Source organism: Ovis aries, chromosome 11 (genome assembly GCF_016772045.2).
Source record: "Ovis aries strain OAR_USU_Benz2616 breed Rambouillet chromosome 11, ARS-UI_Ramb_v3.0, whole genome shotgun sequence".
NCBI classification, from domain to species: domain Eukaryota; kingdom Metazoa; phylum Chordata; class Mammalia; order Artiodactyla; family Bovidae; genus Ovis; species Ovis aries.
The window spans coordinates 380,525-400,987 of NC_056064.1; the positions used below are offsets into that span (position 1 = coordinate 380,525).

The 20,463-nt window shown below is 37.7% G+C and overlaps 1 protein-coding gene across 1 annotated transcript in view; it reads left to right on the top strand.

Moving 5' to 3' along the window:
* Nucleotides 1-20,463, top strand: part of CA10 (carbonic anhydrase 10) — a 568,264-nt gene that overhangs the window by 351,552 nt on the left and 196,249 nt on the right. The window contains exon 2 of the mRNA XM_042255228.2: nt 14,528-14,713. Coding sequence (XP_042111162.1) covers nt 14,528-14,713 — 186 coding nt within the window. The remainder of the gene's footprint in view (nt 1-14,527; nt 14,714-20,463) is intronic.

Genomic DNA, 20,463 nt, shown 5'->3' on the forward strand with positions numbered 1-20,463 from the left:
AGTGGAAAAACTCATTCCAGACACATCTTTCTGCTTCCCTCTCCCTGATCAGATACTGTGCAAACCTTGGGCATAGGTGAAGGGCTTCAGTGCCAACAACTATGTAAGGGAAGAACATACCAAGCCTAATGCCAGCTACCTGCCCTTAAGAGAGATGGAGGACAAAGAACATTCTCTTTACATAGCCTATACCTTTGCAGATCAGGCAGCATCTTTCACAATATTCCTAATTCCTCTTGTCATTACCAATCATGTTAAGGGACGCTTTAGTGCAGCCTAGCAACCCTGAAGTATTCAAACTGAAAGATATCATCTGTGATTTGATGAATCAGTATTACCATACATAGGTTAAATTTCTATCTTAAGAATAATAATAGGATTAGTATAATTATAAGAAGCACATTTGATTATTGCATCTAGTTTTTCAATATTGACTCCAGACTCCCAGTCTCTTCATATAGGAAGAGCAGAGTGACTTAGATGGACGGGTTACAGAGAGACAAGTAAACTAGCATTCCTAGGGAATAAAACCTCTATCCTCCCTGCAGGGTTAAGAGTGATGGGTGAGATTATACTTTAACCTGCCTGTGCAACTCCATCTATGCCAACTCAAAGCTCATCATTCTAGTCCAGCTCCTTTTTCTTTTTACCCACATCTCAGTAACTCCCTTTCTAACTACTCCACTTGCAAGCTCCAAATATTTATCTTCTCTTTCTTCAAAGGTACATTGCAAAAATGCCTGCTTCTAATACTCCATGTCTTTTACCTTCATCTCCGTTCTCAGCATCTAACACCCTTCATTTGTACTTAGTGCTCTAAAGTCATGGCACAAAACATTTGAACAACCACTGAGAGAAGCTCTATATCCAGATGAGTGATATCATGTAAATGATATGTCCAGGTGTCAGGCATTTTTTTTTCTATGTTTTTATTGACTGTGGTAGTTGTGTATACACTTCTCAGTGCTCTGACATTTCTGAGTCCATATTCTGGTGTACCCTGAGTGTAAAAATATTAAGACAAATAAAAGAATAAGAGGAAGGGCTGATGTGCTGCACAGAGCAAGAAGCAGAGTTAACTGGTTGATTTCTAGTCTTGGGTCTGCAACTTAGTTGTTATACAGTCTTAGATAAATCTCTCAGCCTTTCTGTGTCCCAGTTTCCAGTTTTATTCATTGAAAATTTGGGCTTGATTATCGCTGAAGTCCCTCTCACTCTAAAACCCACCTCAATTTTGCTAATCTATGTATATGTACATTATAGTGAGGCCAATAATTTGACTCCAGTTGCTTCTGCCACACTGTTTATTCTTCAATGGATGCTTCCAGATTGTCTATATGAACAATAAGCTTACTGGCTTCATGAATTCAGCCTATAGAAATCAACCTTTTGGCATCTTGAGCTACTCTGTAGAAAACCAGATTAAGTGATGTTTTTAAATTTCTTGGGCTCACTGATTACATTCAAACATTATGAGTTTGACCACCCAGTCGATAAAGCCAACACTAGGATAATCAGGTATGAATCCATATCTCAACAACCAGCAAGTGTGTACTGGAGTTTCTCCTGCTGCCTGGATGGTAAAGAAATCCCCAAATATATTTAGGCCAGGGCTTGCCAAAAAAATTAAACCCAACCTCTCACATTTGTGGGGAAACATATTTTGATTTTAAGAGTTTATCTCCAATCCCAGCAGCTGCTTATAAGCTATATGATTTCCCAAACACTTTTTCTGCCAACTCCTGCCCTTTTCTCTTTTAAGAGCTTATAATTTGGAATCAGATAACCCAGGGATGCATTCTGACTCTGCCAGTTTCTAAACTTACAGCTTTAGATAGAGTCATGTAGCTCCTTGAGCCTCCATCTCCTCCTTCTATAACATGGATTTTAAAGTCTTCCTCACATGGGCAGCACAGGATTAAGTGAAGACAGTAACTCAAGCCCTAGTACACAACATAATCGCTGATACTGTCGTGGATGTTAGGGATAGAGTCACCAGCCAAGTGCATTCAGTCAAATTACTGTAAAAAGCAATCTGCTAGAGAAGACTGAATCCTAAAGGAAAGAGTACCACCACTTCTGTTAGGAGTGAGACAGGTTTCTGCCAGTTCTATATGGGAAAATAAATTGAGACTATTATTAAAATTCTACAATTTAAGTGACAAATAGTTTTAAGGGATTAGACCTGATAGAAAGAATGCCTGCAAGAACTATGGATGTTTCTTTAGGTAGATATATTCCTAAGTATTTTATTCTTTTTGTTACAATGGTGAATGGAATTGTTTCCTTAATTTCTTTTTCTACTTTCTCATTATTCGTGTATAGGAATGCAAGGGATTTCTGTGTGTTGATTTTATATCCTGCAACTTTACTATATTCATTGATGAGCTCTAGTAATTTTCTGGTGGAGTCTTTAGGGTTTTCCATGTAGAGGATCATGTCATCTGCAAACAGTGAGAGTTTTACTTCTTCTTTTCCAATTTGGATTCCTTTTATTTCTTTTTCTGCTCTGATTGCTGTGGCCAAAACTTCCAGAACTATGTTGAATAGTAGCGGTGAAAGTGGACACCCTTGTCTTGTTCCTGACTTTAGGGGAAATGCTTTCAATTTTTCACCATTGAGGATAATGTTTGCTGTGGGTTTGTCATAGATAGCTTTTATTATGTTGAGGTATGTTCCTTCTATTCCTGCTTTCTGGAGAGTTTTTATCATAAATGGATGTTGAATTTTGTCAAAGGCCTTCTCTGCATCTATTGAGATAATCATATGGTTTTTATTTTTCATTTTGTTAATGTGGTGAATTACATTGATTGATTTGCGGATATTGAAGAATCCTTGCATCCCTGGGATAAAGCCCACTTGGTCATGGTGTATGATCTTTTTAATGTGTTGTTGGATTCTGATTGCTAGAATTTTGTTGAGGATTTTTGCATCTATGTTCATCAGAGATATTGGCCTGTAGTTTTCTTTTTTGTGACATCTTTGTCAGGTTTTGGTATTAGGGTGATGGTGGCCTCATAGAATGAGTTTGGAAGTTTACCTTCCTCTGCAATTTTCTGGAAGAGTTTGAGTAGGATAGGTGTTAGCTCTTCTCGAAATTTTTGGTAGAATTCAGCTGTGAAGCCGTCTGGAGAAACTAAAGACCTATATATAGAAAACTATAAAACACTGATGAAAGAAATCAAAGAGGACACTAATAGATGGAGAAATATACCATGTTCATGGATTGGAAGAATCAATATAGTGAAAATGAGTATACTACCCAAAGCAATTTACAAATTCAATGCAATCCCTATCAAGCTACCAGCCACATTTTTCACAGAACTAGAACAAATAATTTCAAGATTTGTATGGAAATACAAAAAACCTCGAATAGCCAAAGCAATCTTGAGAAAGAAGAATGGAACTGGAGGAATCAACTTGCCTGACTTCAGGCTCTACTACAAAGCCACAGTCATCAAGACAGTATGGTACTGGCACAAAGACAGACATATAGATCAATGGAACAAAATAGAAAGCCCAGAGATAAATCCACACACATATGGACACCTTATCTTTGACAAAGGAGGCAAGAATATACAATGGAGTAAAGACAATCTCTTTAACAAGTGGTGCTGGGAAAACTGGTCAACCACTTGTAAAAGAATGAAACTAGATCACTTTCTAACACCGCACACAAAAATAAACTCAAAATGGATTAAAGATCTAAATGTAAGATCAGAAACTATAAAACTCCTAGAGGAGAACATAGGCAAAACACTCTCAGACATAAATCACAGCAGGATCCTCTATGATCCACCTCCCAGAATTCTGGAAATAAAAGCAAAAATAAACAAATGGGATCTAATTAAAATTAAAAGCTTCTGCACAACAAAGGAAAATATAAGCAAGGTGAAAAGACAGCCTTCTGAATGGGAGAAAATAATAGCAAATGAAGCAACTGACAAACAACTCATCTCAAAAATATACAAGCAACTTCTGCAGCTCAACTCCAGAAAAATAAACGACCCTATCAAAAATGGGCCAAAGAACTAAATAGACATTTCTCCAAAGAAGACATACGGATGGCTAACAAACACATGAAAAGATGCTCAACATCACTCATTATTAGAGAAATGCAAATCAAGACCACAATGAGGTACCACTTCACACCAGTCAGAATGGCTGCGATCCAAAAATCTGCAAGCAATAAATGCTGGAGAGGGTGTGGAGAAAAGGGAACCCTTCTACACTGTTGGTGGGAATGCAAACTAGTACAGCCACTATGGAGAACAGTGTGGAGATTCCTTAAAAATTGCAAATAGAACTCCTTATGACCCAGCAATCCCGCTGCTGGGCATACACACCGAGGAAACCAGAATTGAAAGAGACACATGTACCCCAATGTTCATCGCAGCACTGTTTATAATAGCCAGGACATGGAAACAACCTAGATGTCCATCAGCAGATGAATGGATAAGCAAGCTGTGGTACATATACACAATGGAGTATTACTCAGCTGTTAAAAAGAATTCATTTGAATCAGTTCTGATGAGATGGATGAAACTGGAGCCGATTATACAGAGTGAAGTAAGCCAGAAAGAAAAACACCAATACAGTATACTAACACATATATATGGAATTTAGGAAGATGGCAATGACGACCCTGTATGCAAGACAGGGAAAGAGACACAGATGTGTATAACGGACTTTTGGACTCAGAGGGAGAGGGAGAGGGTGGGATGATTTGGGAGAATGACATTCTAACATGTATACTATCATGTGAATTGAATCGCCAGTCTATGTCTGACGCAGGATGCAGCATGCTTGGGGCTGGTGCATGGGGATGACCCAGAAAGATGTTATGGGGAGGGAGGTTGGAGGGGGGTTCATGTTTGGGAATGCATGTAAGAATTAAAGATTTTAAAATTTAAAAAAATTAAAAAAAAAAGATGAAAAAAAAATAAAATTAAATTTAAAAAAAAAAAAAAAGAACTATGGATGGAGGTTCATAACATTGTACAGGAGGCGGTGATCAAAATGATTCCCAAGGAAAAGAAATGCAAAAAGGCAAAATGCTTGTCTGAGGAGGCCTTACAAATAACTGAGAAAAGAAGAGAAGTTAAAGGCAAATGAGAAAAGGAAAAATATACCCATCTGAACACAGAGTTCCAAAGAATAACACTGAGAAATAAGAAAGCCCTCCTCAGTGACCAATGCAAAGAACTAGAGAAAAACAATAGAATGGGAAAGGCTAGAGATCACTTCAAGAATACTGAAGATACCAAGTGAATATTTCATGCAAAGATGGGCACAATAAAGGACAGAAATTGTATAGACCAAACAGAAGCAGAAGATATTCAGAAGAGGTGGCAAGAATACAGAGAAGAACTATATAAAAAAAGATATCTTAATGACCCAGATAACCATGATGGTGTGATCACCCACCTAGAGCCAAACATCCTGGAGTGCAAAGTCAAGTGGAAGCATCACTATGAACAAAGCTATTGGAGATGATGGAGTTTCAGCTGAGCTATTTCAAATCGTAAAAGATGATGCTGTTAAGTGTTACACTCAATATGCCAGCAAAATTTGAAAACTCAACAGTGGCCACAGGACTGCTAAAGGTAAAATTTCATTCCAATCCCAAGGAAAGGCAAAGCCAAAGAATGTTCAAATTAGCACACAAAGGCACTTATTTCACAATCTAGTAAAGCAATGCTCAAAATTCTCCAAGTTAGGCTTCAACAGTATGTGAACTAAGAACTTCCAGATGTTCAAGCTGGATTTAGAAAAGGCAGAGGAACCAGAGATTAAATTGCCAACTTATGTTGACTTATAAAAATAAAAGAAAATTCCAGGAAAACATCTACATCTGTTTCGTTGACTATGCTAAAGCCTTTGACTGTGTGGATTGCAACAACCTGTGGAAAATTCTGAAAGAGATGGGAATACTAGAACAAGTTACCTACCTCATGAGAAACCTGTATGCAGGTCAAGAAACAATAGTTAGAACCTGCATGGAACAATGGAACAGTTCAAAATTGGGAAAGGATCATGACAAGGCTGTATATGGTCACTCTGCTTATTTAACATATATGCAGAGTACATCATGCAAAATGCTGGGGTGAATAAAGCACAAGCTGTAATCAAAATTTCCAGGAGAAATATTAATAACTTCAGATATGCAGATGATACCCGCCTTATGGCAGAAAGTGAAGAGGTAGTAAAGAGCCTCTTGATGAAGGTAAAAGAGGAGAGTGAAAAAGCTAGTTTAAAATTCAACATTCAAAAGACGAAGATAATGGCATCCGGTTCCATCACTTCATGGCAAATAGACTAGGAAACAAGGGAAACAGTGACAGACTTTATTTTTTAGGGCTCAAAAATCGCTGCAGATGTTGACTGTAGACATTAAATTAAAAGGTGTTTGCTCCTGGGAAGAAAAGCTATGGCAAACCTAGACAGTATAGTAAAAATCAGAGACATTACTTTGCTGAAAAATGTTTGTCTAATCAAAGCTATGTTTTTCCAGTAGGCATGTGTGGATGTGAGAGTTGGACTGAGGGCTGAGCACCAAAGAATTGATGCTTTTGAACTGTGGTGCTGGAGAAGACTCTTGAGAGTCCCTTGAACTGCAAGGAGATCCAACCAGTCCATCCTAAAGGAAATCATCCCTGAATATTAATTGGAAAGACTGATACTGAAGCTGACGGTTTAATATTGACCACCTGATGCAAAGAGCTGACTCAGTAGAAAAGACATGATACTGGGAAAGACTGAAGGCAGGAGGAGAATGAGATGACAGAGGATGAGATGGTTGGATGGCATCCCTGACTCAAAGGACATTAGTTTGAGCAAGCTCTAGGAGATGGTGAAGGACAGGGAAGTCTGAAGTGCTGCAGTCCATGGGGTTGCAGAGTAGGACACGACTGAGCAACTGAAAAACAATAAAATATTTAAATTTTAAAGTTTACAGGGTCATTGAGAAATGGAGTGCAGCATCTTTATGGTAGCTTTAAAGCTGTTTAAGACAGTAGGAAGACCATGAGCTTTTGCTCATAGTCATTTGAGTGGTAGCACCCTCTCTTGCTCCTCACATAACCTTGAATAGTCTTTAGCTTTTATTTATACCTAGTTTTATGATCCAAAATGTGACATAACATGTGACATATAATAAGTTCTCAAAATTCTTGTGTGTCTCCTACCCTGACTCTGTCATCCATCTGTGCTAAGAATCAACCTTTGTTCATCAGATGACAGTATTTCCCTTTTACACAGCTGGAAATCTGTTATCTGTTCTATACTCTATTTGTAGTACTGTATTTCCATGAATTCTGTGGGGAATTATTTCTGAGTATTAAGAGGAGATTTCAGTCAGACTGCTTTGAGAGAGAATAGAAATAGGATAGAATAAAAATGTCACATAAGCTTTGTAACACACCAAACAAGTAACTATTTATTGAATGTTTTGTAATTTCTGAAAGTGAGATTTGCTCAAGCTTAGCTGTCCACATTAGACATCAACCATACACGTGCTATCTCCATTAAGCCAAAAGATTGTCATATTTATTTTGCGAATTAGGTCTTTTTAAAAAGATGCTTTTCCTCTTTTCTTCCACAATTTTATAATAAGAAGTTTGACAACCTGAAGGACTTGAACAGAATCATCTCTAATATCCCAGGCAAACTCAAAGATAAAGCTATCTTGTTGTGTGTATAATCAATTTATTAAAAGCAATTTATTTTAAAAGTTATTAATAAATTGTTTTTTTAAATTATTCTATAATTCAAACATACATTATTGCAAACTGGCTATCCTCCGATATGACTGATGTTTGGAGAACAACTTTAGTACAGTTGACTTTTTAAACTATATAATATAGAAATTATGTGTGCATGCATGCTAAATCACTTCAGACTCTTTGTGACTTTACAAACTGTAGCCCGCCAGGCTCCTCTGCCCATGGGATTCTCCAGGCACGAATATGGAGTGGGTTGCCATGCCCTCCTTCAGGGGATCTTTCCAATCCAGGGATCAAATCCGTATCTCCTGTGTCCCCTCCATTGCAGGCTGATTCTTTACTGCTGAGCCACCAGGGAAGCCCACAGAAAATACACACTATTATATTACATATATCAACCTGTTATGTGTTGTATTAGCATAGCTGCTTAAGAGCTGTTTAAGGAAGATGTAGTAAAGAAAGTAAATGGGATTTGAAGATAAATATGATGGTTAATTTTATGTGTTAAGTTGTCTGAGTTATGATGCCTGGATATTTGGCCAAACACTATTTTGAATGTTTCTGTGAGGGTAGTTTAAGTAAACTCCGTGAGTTGGTGATGGGCAGGGAGGCCTGGTGTGCTGCAATTCATGGGGTCGCAAAGAGTCAGGAATGAGCGACTGAATTGACTGACTGACTAAACTGTGAGGATAGTTTTGTATAATATAAATTTTTAAGTCAGTGGCTTTGAATAACGCAGATTTCCCATCATAATTTGTCTGGATCTCATTGCATCAGTTGAAAATCAGAGTAGAACAAAAAGACTGGCCTCCCCAGGCAAGAAGGAATGCTGCAGTAATTGGCCTTAGGACCTGAACTACATCATCAGTTACTTCTGAGATCTCTAGCCTGCCAGGACACCCTTCAGATTTTGGACTCACCAGCCTCCATAATCATGTGAGCCAATTCTTTAAAATAAATCTCGTTCTACATTGTATTGTTTCTGTTTCTCTGAAGAACCTTAATATAATAAATAACCCCAGATCTTATGAATTCTGAACCAATGAGGGTTTCCTGTTATATCAATCCATATTTGAAGAATGCATTGGTAGGTAGTCAGCATGTGATCTAATAGTTCCCAGTGGTAAAAAGTATAGGCTTTAGAGCCAGAGACATGTGGAATCAAGCTCTGGCTCCCTTGTTCTCTTTGCCTCAAGATGCGAAGAAGTCACAGAGACCAAGGAGAACAGGTATGCCTGTGGAAGGCCTCCACGCTATGCAGATTTGGCCCCATAGCTTCCCATCCAAGAGGAAGCAAACAGCACAGATCTAAGTACCACACTGGATTTGGAGAAATTGTGAAGATTAATTAAGTTCAGGTTCAGTACTTAGCACCATGTATGCATATATGCCTGCTCAATCATGTCCAACTCTTTACAATCCCATGGGCTGTAGCTTGCCAGGCTCCTCTGTTCATGGGATTTCCCATGCAAGAGTAGTGTTGTGGAGTTCCATTTCCTCTTCCAGGGGATCTTCCTGACCCAGGGATCAAACCGGAGTCTCCTGCATCTCTTGCATTGCAGGTGGAGTCTGTACCATTGAGCTATCCAGGAAGCCTGTACTTAGCACCATATCTGACACAAATTAAGGATTCAAACCAAGATGCCAAGTGTTATAAATAGGATTGTTGCTCATTTTCAAAGAATTAAAAATCCCCTTTAAAATATTGGCTGATTTTTTTTTCCTTCTAATGCTGCAATGCCAGCAGAATGAAAGAGGAAATGAGTCCATTAATAAGAGGCCCTGGCTAATTGTGAGCTACCACAAAACACTGTGTCTGCCATATTAGAACAGCCAACTTTACAATGTAAGCATTTGCTCACATCAAGATCATTAGACTGGGAATCAGGAGACAAGACATTGAGCATTCGCCAACCACACTTACTTCTCTCGCTTACAAAATGGGCATGACATCGCTCATCTCATTTTGTAGTGAACTAAAATAAAACAAAAAGGAGAACTGTGAGGCAGCCAGAGGTAACCTGGATATCTCCTGCAGCTTCAACTTATATCCTGAACGGTCTGAACTCAGTTTCCTGGTCTACATAATACAACTTTTTCCAACATGCTCTGCATCAAAGTAGTTCACTGGGAACACTATAAATTAGCATTACAGGTAAGATGACACTACTGCAATGTTAATTACTACAGTGCAGATGTACCATTAGATATCATATATAATGTTGTCAAGCCTCTATTTTTAAATTAAAGTGCAACACACCATTACCTTGGATACACTTTTTTTTTTTTTTTAAATCAGAGTCTGGGGGAAGGGGGCGGGGGATAGGGTTGTTGTCTCTAATTGTTAGAATACATAAGCAAATGGTAGAATTTCAGATGGATTGCCCATAATTCCCTTCTCTCACTCTGGTCCCTATAATAATGAAGATTGTGAGCTCCCTGAGGGCAGTGACCATTCGTGGTTTTACTCACCACACTGTCCCCAGATACTGGCACACAGCCAGTGAAATAAATAAAGATAGAGCCTTGGAAGTGGAAGAAGTCTGGAAGTATGAAGTGGAAGAATTAAAAGGCATGCTAGTTTATTCCTGGTTATCCTGGTTTCAAGTTTGCTTCATGGCCTTCAAAATGATCTTGAATATTTCCCATATCCAAAGCTTTAAAATCCAAAATGACAGGCAACTGAATCATCACAATGCAGAAGTCAGTAAAAGTTATTCATTGTGAATTTTAGAAAGTGGCACTATATTCCACTAGGCTATAGTCTCTCGACATCAGGTCCCTTCACATCAGCTAAGCACTCATTGTCAAAAGTAAGGAAGGAAAAGAATTAAAATTTTTGATCATTACATGTATTAAGTCTCACAACAAACTCATGAAGGAATTTTTCCCAAATTTTATATGTTTTAAAATCACATCTTAACCACATCTTAACACACATCTTAAAACCACATCTTAACCTTAACTTGTACATTCAGCAGTATTAAGTACAACCTCCATCCATATCTAGAACTCTTTTTGTCTTGCCCACTCAATAGGCATAACTCTATGACCATTAAGCAATAACTTCCATTCTTCTCTGCCCCTCCTTCCCAAACCCTGGTAACCACAATTCTGCTTTCTATTTCCATGATTTTGACTATTCTAGGTACCTCATATAAGTGGAGTCCACTTACATTTGAAGTAATTACTGAAGAGCTTATTTCTATCATTTTGGTATTCATTCTATATGTCTCATACTTTTTTATCCCACACTTTTATAGGAGAAATTCTTTTGTCTCTACTTTACTATTAAGGAAACTGAAGCTTCAAGAATTTAACTGAACTACCCAAGTAACCAAGAGGCATACTGGGAATCTTTTGACTCAAGAGCCCTTTATTCTTGTCTCTACTTTGTGTCAGGGTGTTTTCTAAGTACTTGGAAAGTGCAGACAAACATAGGACATGGTCTCTGCTTTGCTTCAGTGGTCAATAAGTTTCTTAGGAAAGTTCGATAAATACACTGAGATGATTTTTAGAAGTGCAGGGAAGTCAAGTATACCTGTTTATTTGAATAGAGCACATATCCTAGGAGAATTTGAAGTAGCTCCTGTATGCAGCTTGCATAATATAGGTACCTCATGAATGTTGCTAGTTGGATTAAGGTCATTTGAAGAGAATTTGAGATCCAGTTCTGCTTTGTGGGATCGACTCTCGACAACAGATTGATTCAGCAATAGACAATAAGCACTGTAATAATGCACACACCATTTAACCCAGAGTTTGTGTAATGAAATATCTCTGAACTAGTAAAAATATTTTTCCATCAGGATGCTCATTGCAGTATTTTGTTGTTGTTGAATCAAAGATCCAGTTGTAGTGCTATACAACTTTCACACAAATGGTTTCAAATAATCCCATATTGATCCCTTTTCTCTTCTACTCCTATATTGCTTCTCCCTCCTTTCCTCTCCCCACTGGTAACCACATTGCAACATTTTTAGCAAAAGTGAAAAGGTAAAGTGTAAAGTTAAAGTGTAAAGATTCAGCAGTCAGTTACATATTTTTACAGTGGAATATTATGAAACTGCTTCAAAGTGATATTGCAGCAGAATGGTTAATAATCTCAAAATATTCAAGTTACTAAAACTAATATATGTTACTATATATTAGTATAAAATGATATGTAATAGATATGTTAAATTATTATACATGATAGTTGTATGTAATATATTAGATATACAAATTTTATATAATATATTTACATATTTAGACAATCCATGTGAAAATAATTTATTAAATATATAAAATAATCTCATTAAAATATAGGCATATATGGTTATGAGCATGAAGAGGTATATACCAAAATATTAGTTAATTATTGGTTAGCTGTGGAATTGTGACTGATTTTTATTTCCTTGTGCTGTTCTGTATCTTCCTACTCATGTATAATGCCTATGTATTATCTTAATAAGTAGAAAAATAAATGTTGCTGAAATTGAAAACAGTGTCAAACACAAATCTATCTCTACCACTTCATTGCAAAGAAAGCCTTGAACTGAGACAAGAAAAGAAGACAAACTCTTGTTATGTAACACTGACTAAATATACATTTACTTGAGATTGGAAAAAGAAGTAGAGTCTTTGATATGCATCATTTGGTTCAAGGAATAGATAACTTTCAAAAAATAAATCCTTTTGTAAGATACAAAGTATCAGAGGAAGTGCAGCCTGGGCTTCATGAAGGAACTGGAACAAAAGATGTGCAAGGGATTTTTGAAGGTAAAGTAGATATTGTCTCCAATTCTCTCTGTTTGCATAGTTTCCTCTGCCACTGTTGGCATATCTACTGCCTTCTTCTCTTGCTCTGGTGAGACTTTCTACCTGATCAGCAGACTAACTATCTGAGCCCCAAATGACTTTCTAGTTCAGCTACTCTAGACTGTCCAGAGTTTTTGTTGATAGTTTCAGACTCAAGGACAGAGAAGATGATTGACTTAATATATGTTAGTTGTATTTTGCTGTATAACAAATATCAAAGCTTAGATACTGAGAAGAGTCAATTGTTTTAGCTCCACAGGGTATGGGAAGCTATGGTCTGTGGAAAATTCTTCTGGTTTAGGCCAGACTAAGCCAATCAATTGGTGGATCAGTCATAGAATGGCCTAGTCTAAAATGGCTTCTACTGGGATGGTTCTCCTCACTCTGGTGTCATGCTCTAGAGGGCTAGCTCAGGCTTGTTTGCATGTTGGCCTCAAGTTTCTGAAAAGGAGTAAGGACACATGCAAGGTCTCCGAAAGCTTGCTCTTAGAATATTGTATCCAACAAGTGACAGGAACTGTCCAAATTCAAGGGGTGAAGGAGAAAGCTCCTCCTATCTTGATGTGAGTAGCTACAAGGTCACATTGTAAGCAGTGTAATTACAGGGAAAGGAAGAATTCTAACCATTTTTGCAATTTGCCAATAATCTGCCAAGGACCCAGGCTGACACAGGTTCCATCTTGTAGTTGTACCACATTTACATATTTTCATATTGCCCCCTTGATTGATGCAGCAGGTGAAGAAAGAAACTGGAGAATTATGCATAAGCTTTTCACTGTTTCACTGGAAATTGCACTCGTCATGGCCCCTCAGAGACCATGGCCAAAATCAGCCATGTGAGCTCTACCTTATAGCAAGACAGTGTAATAATAAGTCAGTGAAGTATTTAATGAGCACTGCTGTCTCTGCCACAGTGAGAAATCTATAGAACTAAAATAACTAATCATTCACAGGACTGGTGTTAGGAAACTGTAGGCACAGGTAAAGCTAATGCTGTAGAGCAAATATATAAAAACCTATCTAATTAAGTTATCAGAAGTTATGTGAATCCCTTAAAAAGTCCCTAGGGCTGAACCCAAGGAAGTCAGAGTAAATAGGAAGAAAATACAAGAAGCTCAGCAACCAGTAGCCCAGAAGCATATAATCCAGACCCATTCAAAGTTTCCTTTAAGCTTTCAATCTGCTCCTAAAGCGAGGTTGACCCAAGAGACGAAGGCAATGCAGTTCCAGGTAAGATTCAGTGTTTTAGAATCAAGTGTTAAGAGGCACTAATGTCATAGTCAAGAAAATGAAAGTGAGCATCAAGTCAAAGAGGAAAGAAGGAAAAGAAACCTTAAGTAGTAGGGTTAGCAGCTTGCACGGGCTGAAGCAAAAGAGAATAAGAATCTGTGAAATTAGAAACTTGTATGAAACTTTTTAGCTCAACATTGAAGCCATGAGTTGCAAGGACAGATCAAAGTTCTGACTCTGTACAGGGTAAGAGAAGGACCTAAAGCAAGACACTCCAGACTGGATGCTTGAGACTTCAGACCTAAGCCTCAGTCTCCCCCTAGAGTTTGTTCCTGTTCACTCATTTTATCTCCTCACTTCTCTCTTGGTAACATCTCATCCTTACTAATTGCTTTCTTCAATTTCTCATACCTGAGATTTTAACTTTGCAGTATCTTTACATTCCAAATATTTATGGCAAGAAGCCAAGTTAATTCTTTATAAGGTGCAGTGCCCAAAATATTAGTCACAATTGATGAAGTCTCCTTTGAATTTCTACGTCAGATTCCCAATTGACAATGTGGCTTGTGCCTCACAGAAAGTACCATAGAGACCATGTAAGACAGGAATGCCCTCTGGGAAACCTGTCACTTCCTACTCCATATGTGGACTTAGCTTAGTGTCTTACTATCAAAAAGAAACAAAAGAGATTGGTCTAAACACCATGCTGGGTTGAGTGAGAAACTGAGAAATGGAAGAAGAGCCTTTTTGACCTATTGCCCATTGTCTTGCAGGTCAGTGGAACCATGTACAACACTGGAAGACATGTGTCCTTGCGTCTGGACAAGGAACACTTGGTTAACATATCAGGAGGGCCAATGACATACAGCCATCGGCTGGAGGAGATCCGGCTACACTTTGGGAGTGAGGATAGCCAAGGGTCAGAGCACCTCCTCAATGGACAAGCCTTCTCTGGGGAGGTATGTGGGGTTATTGAATTAGTATGAGTAAGTGCTAATTAATAAAATTTGATGCTGATTTATATCCAAGGTGGGAGGCAGATTGAAAGACTGCTCTTGAATCTATGAAATAAGAATATCTGTGCCTCCTTTCTCCATCTGTCTTTTGCAAGTTAATACAGATGTTTATAATGAGCTTCCAGCGTTCTCCAGGGAAGACCACAGTGATACTTGAAATTTCCTCCCGAGAGACTGGTAAAGCTCCTTTGTGACTAATGCCCTAAGATAGCACCAGAACATTATTTTCACCCTAAACCCTCACCTTCTATGTATGCCTTCATTAACACTCACCCTATCTGGGCAATCAGTCTTCTATATGTCACATATGTTCACATAAATTCCACAATTCTCCCTTCTGGTAGAATGGGTCTTCTTTGCACAAAACTGTAACTTATAGCAAAGTAAATTTCAGGGAGCTAAATAGTCTGAGATTCCATAGAATGGAAAGGTAATTGTGTGCCACCATTAATGGTGAGTATCATCATGTTCATTAACCCAGAGAGAATTCAGATCACATCAGTGAGCCCATTACTCCTTCAGTTATAGACAAGAACTACAATTTAAATGAATATCATATGTGTTATGACACTTGACGAGCAGGGTGTAGTTAACTTAATCTGTTTTGCCCCCCCTTACACTTGAGGGTGGTTATCATTAGAGGTCAGGCATGTATTTATATGCTAAATACCCTGTAACTAGGTTTCTGTTTAAGAGTTCTCAATAACTGATGTCAAGAGGGTATTGAAATAACAGAAGTGTGTATCTCACTATTGATTTGGTCTTGACTAACATTGATTAATATTTTTAATCAAGATCATGTTTAAACTTGGCATTGTTTTTAGTATAGTAAGTTTGTATACTGAGAAAGAGATCCACAGGCTTAATAAGGACAGTGGCCAGATTTTCATGATCATTCAAAATATATCAACTGAGGACCTAACTAGGTACTGTGCTAGTTACTAGGGATATTGACATTAAAAATAAAATAAAGACAGAGCTCCTACCACAGAGGAGCTCAAAGAAATACTATCTTCAAATCAGTAAAGTGTAATGCCATGCTGTAGGGTCTTCCAGATGGTGCAGTGGTAAAGAATTTGTTTGCCAGTGCAAGAGACATGGGTTCAATCCCTAGATTGGGGAGATCCCTTGGAGTAGTAAGCGGCAACCCACTTCAGTATTCTTGCCTGGAAAATTACATGGACAGAGGAACCTGGTGGGCTATAGCCCATGAGGTCACAGGAGTTGGGCACAACTGCACGGTTGAGCATGCCCACACGGTCTGCTGTAATGGAGATGTAGCAAGGCCCTGCCTAACTTTAAGGAAGAAATGACAAATTTTTATTGAAGGGTTCAGAGTAAGCTTCACAGAGGAGGTGCCCTTTGAACTGGGCTGAGAAGAGAAACAATATAAAGCAATTTCAAGTTTGGGAGTGAAAAGTTACACACTAATTGTGTGACCTTTGTATGGTTACTTGATCCTTCTAAAGCTGAGTTTAGACATCTCTCTAGGTTGTTTTGAAAATTAAGTGGGATTAAGATGAAAGGAGCACCAAAAGTGCTCAATAGTTGATAGACAGTAAAGATAAAGCAGAGGATGAGGGACAGCAAAGACCTTAGGATGTGTCAAGGCACTGTGCATGGGGGAAGCTACACATGGATTTCATCTGTGATCTATTAGTAAGGGCTGCCTAGAGGACCAGGCTGAGCAGGACTGTGACTCTCCTTCCTATATCTGTAGGAAACAATTCTAGGAGTGATTTGGGTTGTCTTCCAAGGGGACATGGGCTTTACTGCACCTTCTAATGCCAAAATCCTACTTAACCTATGATTTCCTTAGAGGAATTGTTTTTCAGTTGGATTCTGCTGAGGGTTAGCCTCAGTGAAGTAACTATATTCCATCCTGTATGTTAACATTTTATTTTTATTTTGAGCTATTTTCAAAGCCTCCTTTGGTTTCTATTTGGGGCTATCCTATGAGAGGGCCCAAGTAGACACCTCAGCAACAAAACATGTGTTTATTTTGTTGATGGTGAATAATCACATTGCCATCTGCACCATCTATCATTACAGATCATGTTAAGTCAATTAATGTCAGGCATTTTCCTTGGCACATTGGAACAGTCATTTATCTGAAGAGCTGTTGATTAATTGCTGTCTTGTCTAGAGAAGTTATTGTAATTGATGGCAATCATTTGCTTTGTTTCATAAAACTGCATGGATCTATGACACAGTCAGCAACTGTGTTTTTATAAAAATTATTAATGTCCTACACAATAAGTCCTGGATGCTTTGTTGGGGGTTGGTGGTAAACGAGCATATTTATATATTCAAATATCTAGATTTTTAAGATAGGAAAATTAACCATTTTTAATAAGTAAGAACTTTAGCTTGCTAAACAATTCTTAGTGGTTAAATTAATGTCCAGTATATAGTAAGGTATTAATGAAAGGTAAAAATACATTAACCAGAAAAAAGATAACATTTGAAAATAATCATTCTTATGGCTTAAGTTGCAGTAGTGAGGCTAAACAAGAAGAATCTTTATATTTTGGGGGAACTAGAAGCAACCGTTTTGAAAACCTTCCTTAAGTTCTTCATTTCAAAGGGTTAAAGGGGTACACTGAGAATTGTAGCAGCCACTTCATGGGGATTCCTGTGGCCAGTTCCTGGCCAGATCCAGTTTCTTGAATCTTGATTCTGTTCAAACATATTTGAAGATGGAAAAAGCCTGTAACCATTGCTATGCAGATAAGATCTGCTTAATTAAAAGAGAAATAAAATTCCCATGTAAAATGTGTATTTTTGTGACATTGAATCAGAGAAACAAGTATCTCAGAACAAACAAGTGAGACTAAACAACAGATAATTCAGGCCTTGTCCTTTTAAAATCAGATATTTGCATCTTTGAGAGATTCATTTCATTAAAGTAACACAAATTTGTAAGAATAAGCAACTAAAGCCAAATTTTCCTGAAGTGCGCAAGGGTATGAAAGTGCTGAAGTGCATGTGCCTGAGCACCAGAGCCTGGTGAGGTACTGAATATTTCTTGGTGGAGGTACTAGAGAAATCTAACTAGCATTCTATGGGAGCCTGGGACTTCCTGATTGGAGTGATCCATTAGCACGATTGGAGATTTGAGGGGAATGAAAATTAGAATATTTAAAAATAACAGATATGCAAGTAATAAACATGAAAGAGCTACTTGAGTGCCATGGTAAAGCTCTTCCTTTACTCTGATTACTAGCTGTCTCCCTCCCTCTATATCCGGTGCAGCCCATCTGTTTGTTTTCCAAGCCCTCTTCCCTCCTCCCAGACTGTAAAGTGTTGTTGTCTCCTTTTGACTTCTAGAAAATCCTGTATTCATCTATATTATAAAAGTCCACAAACTGTAGACCATGGGACAAGTATAGCTGAGGAGCTAAGAATGGTTTACACTTTTAAAGGATGGCTTTTTGAAAATAATAATATGCAACAGAAATCATGTGTGGCTTCCAAAGTGAAAATATTTACTACCTGACCATTTAGAGAAAATATTTGTTGATCCTAATTCTATTAAACTACCCATCACTATACATTTTATAGCTGTTTATTCTCATTTCTGAAAACATAGTTCTTTGTTAATAGTAATTTAATCTTAATCATTACTGTATTCCCAGAACCTTAATCTCTCACATGACAGCAGAGTCAATAAATGTTTGCTGAATTAAGGAATAAATAATTTTGGTAATTCCCTCAAGGACAGATTTTTTTGTTGTTGTTGCTATTCATCTTTGTATGCCATGCATCTAGCACAGTTCCTAAAATAATTGCTGTTTGTGAAATGAATCATTCAGTCACTGAATCAGTAACTTCCAGGTTGCACTAGTGGTAAATAACCTGACTGCCAATGCAGGTAGACCTTAAGAGATGTGGGTTTGATCCCTGAGTAGGGAAGATCCCCTGGAGGAGGGCATTGCAACCCATTCCAGTATTCTTGCCTGGAGAATCTCATGGACAGAGGAGCCTGTCAGGCTGTAGACTATACGGTTGCACAGAATTGGACATGACTGAAGCTACTGAACTTGCATTTTAGGATTTGAAACATTTTTCTGGTTGTTTTTTCATTGTTTAATTTTTAATTGGACAATTATTTACAATGTTGTATTGGCTTCTGCCAAACAACAGTGTGAATCAGCCACAAGTATACATATGTCCCCAGCCTCTTGAACCTTCCATCCACCTTCTCACTCCATCTCACCTCTCTAAGTGTTACAGAATGCTGGGTTGAGCTCCTTGTGTTATGCGGCACTAACTCTATTTTACACATGGTAATATATATGTGTCAATGCTGATGTCTCAATCCATCCGATCCGAGTCTCCCCTGGCTCAGTCCACAAGTCTGTTCTCTTTGCCTGCATCTCTGTTCCTGCCCTGTAACTAGATTAATTAGCACCATTTTTCAAAATTCCATATACATGCATTAATATATGATATTTGTTTTTCTCTTTCTGAAATACTTCATTCACATATTTCATTTACTTCATATAACAGCCTCTAGGTTCATCCACCTAAGTTCAACTGACTCAAATCCATTATTTTAATGGCTAAGTAACATTCTATTATATATATATATATATATATATATATATATATATATATATATGTAACATAACTTCTTTATCCATTTATCTGTCGATGGATGTCTACGTTGCTTCCATGTCCTGGCTATTGTCAATGCTCTGCGATGAACATTGGAGTTCAATTATGGTTTTCTTGGGGTATATGCCTAATGTGGTATTGCAGGGTCATATGGTAGTTTTATTCTTAGCTTTTGAGAAATCTCCTTACTGTTACCCATAGTGCCTCTATCAATTTACGTTCTCCACAATAGTGCAAAGGGATTCCTTTTCTTCTATTTTATAGATTTTTTGATGATGGCCATTCTGACCAGTGGGAGGTAATACCTCATTGTAGTTTTGATTTGCATTTCTCTAATAATGAGAAATGTTGAGCATCTTTTGATCTATTTGTTGGCCATTACAGATACCTTCTTTGGAGAAATGTCTGTTTAGGTCTCCTGCCCTTTATTCATTTATTTTTGAGAGGCATGAGCTGCTTGTATATTTTGGAGATTAATCCCGTTTCAATTGCTTTATTTGTTATTATTCTCTCTCAGTTTGCAGGTTATCTTTTCACATTGATTATAGTTTTCTTTGCTGTGCAAAAGTTTTTAAGTTTAATAAGGTCTCATTTTTCAATTTTCATTTTCATTTCCATTACTCTAAGAGGTGGGTCACAGAGGATCTTGCTGCAATTTATGTCAAAGCCTATGTTTTCCTCTAAGAGTTTTATAGTTTCTGTTATTACATCTAGGTCTTTAATCCACTTTAAGTTTACTTTTGTGTATGATGTTAGGAAGTTTACTCATTTCATTTTTTTTACATGTAGCTGTCCAGTTTTCCTAGCACCACTTATTGAAGAGACTGTCTTTTCTCCATTGTATATTTTGCATCTTTTGTCAAAGTTGCCCATGGGTGCTTGGGTTTATCTCAGGGCTTTCTGTCTTGTTCCATTGGTCTATATTTCTGTATTTGCGCCACTACCACACTGTCTTGATGCCTGTAGCTTTGTAGTATAATCTGAAGTCAGGAGAGTTGGCACCTCCAGCGCCATTTTTCTTTCTCAAGATTGCTTTGGGTATTCAGAGTCTTTTATGTTTCCATCCAAATTGT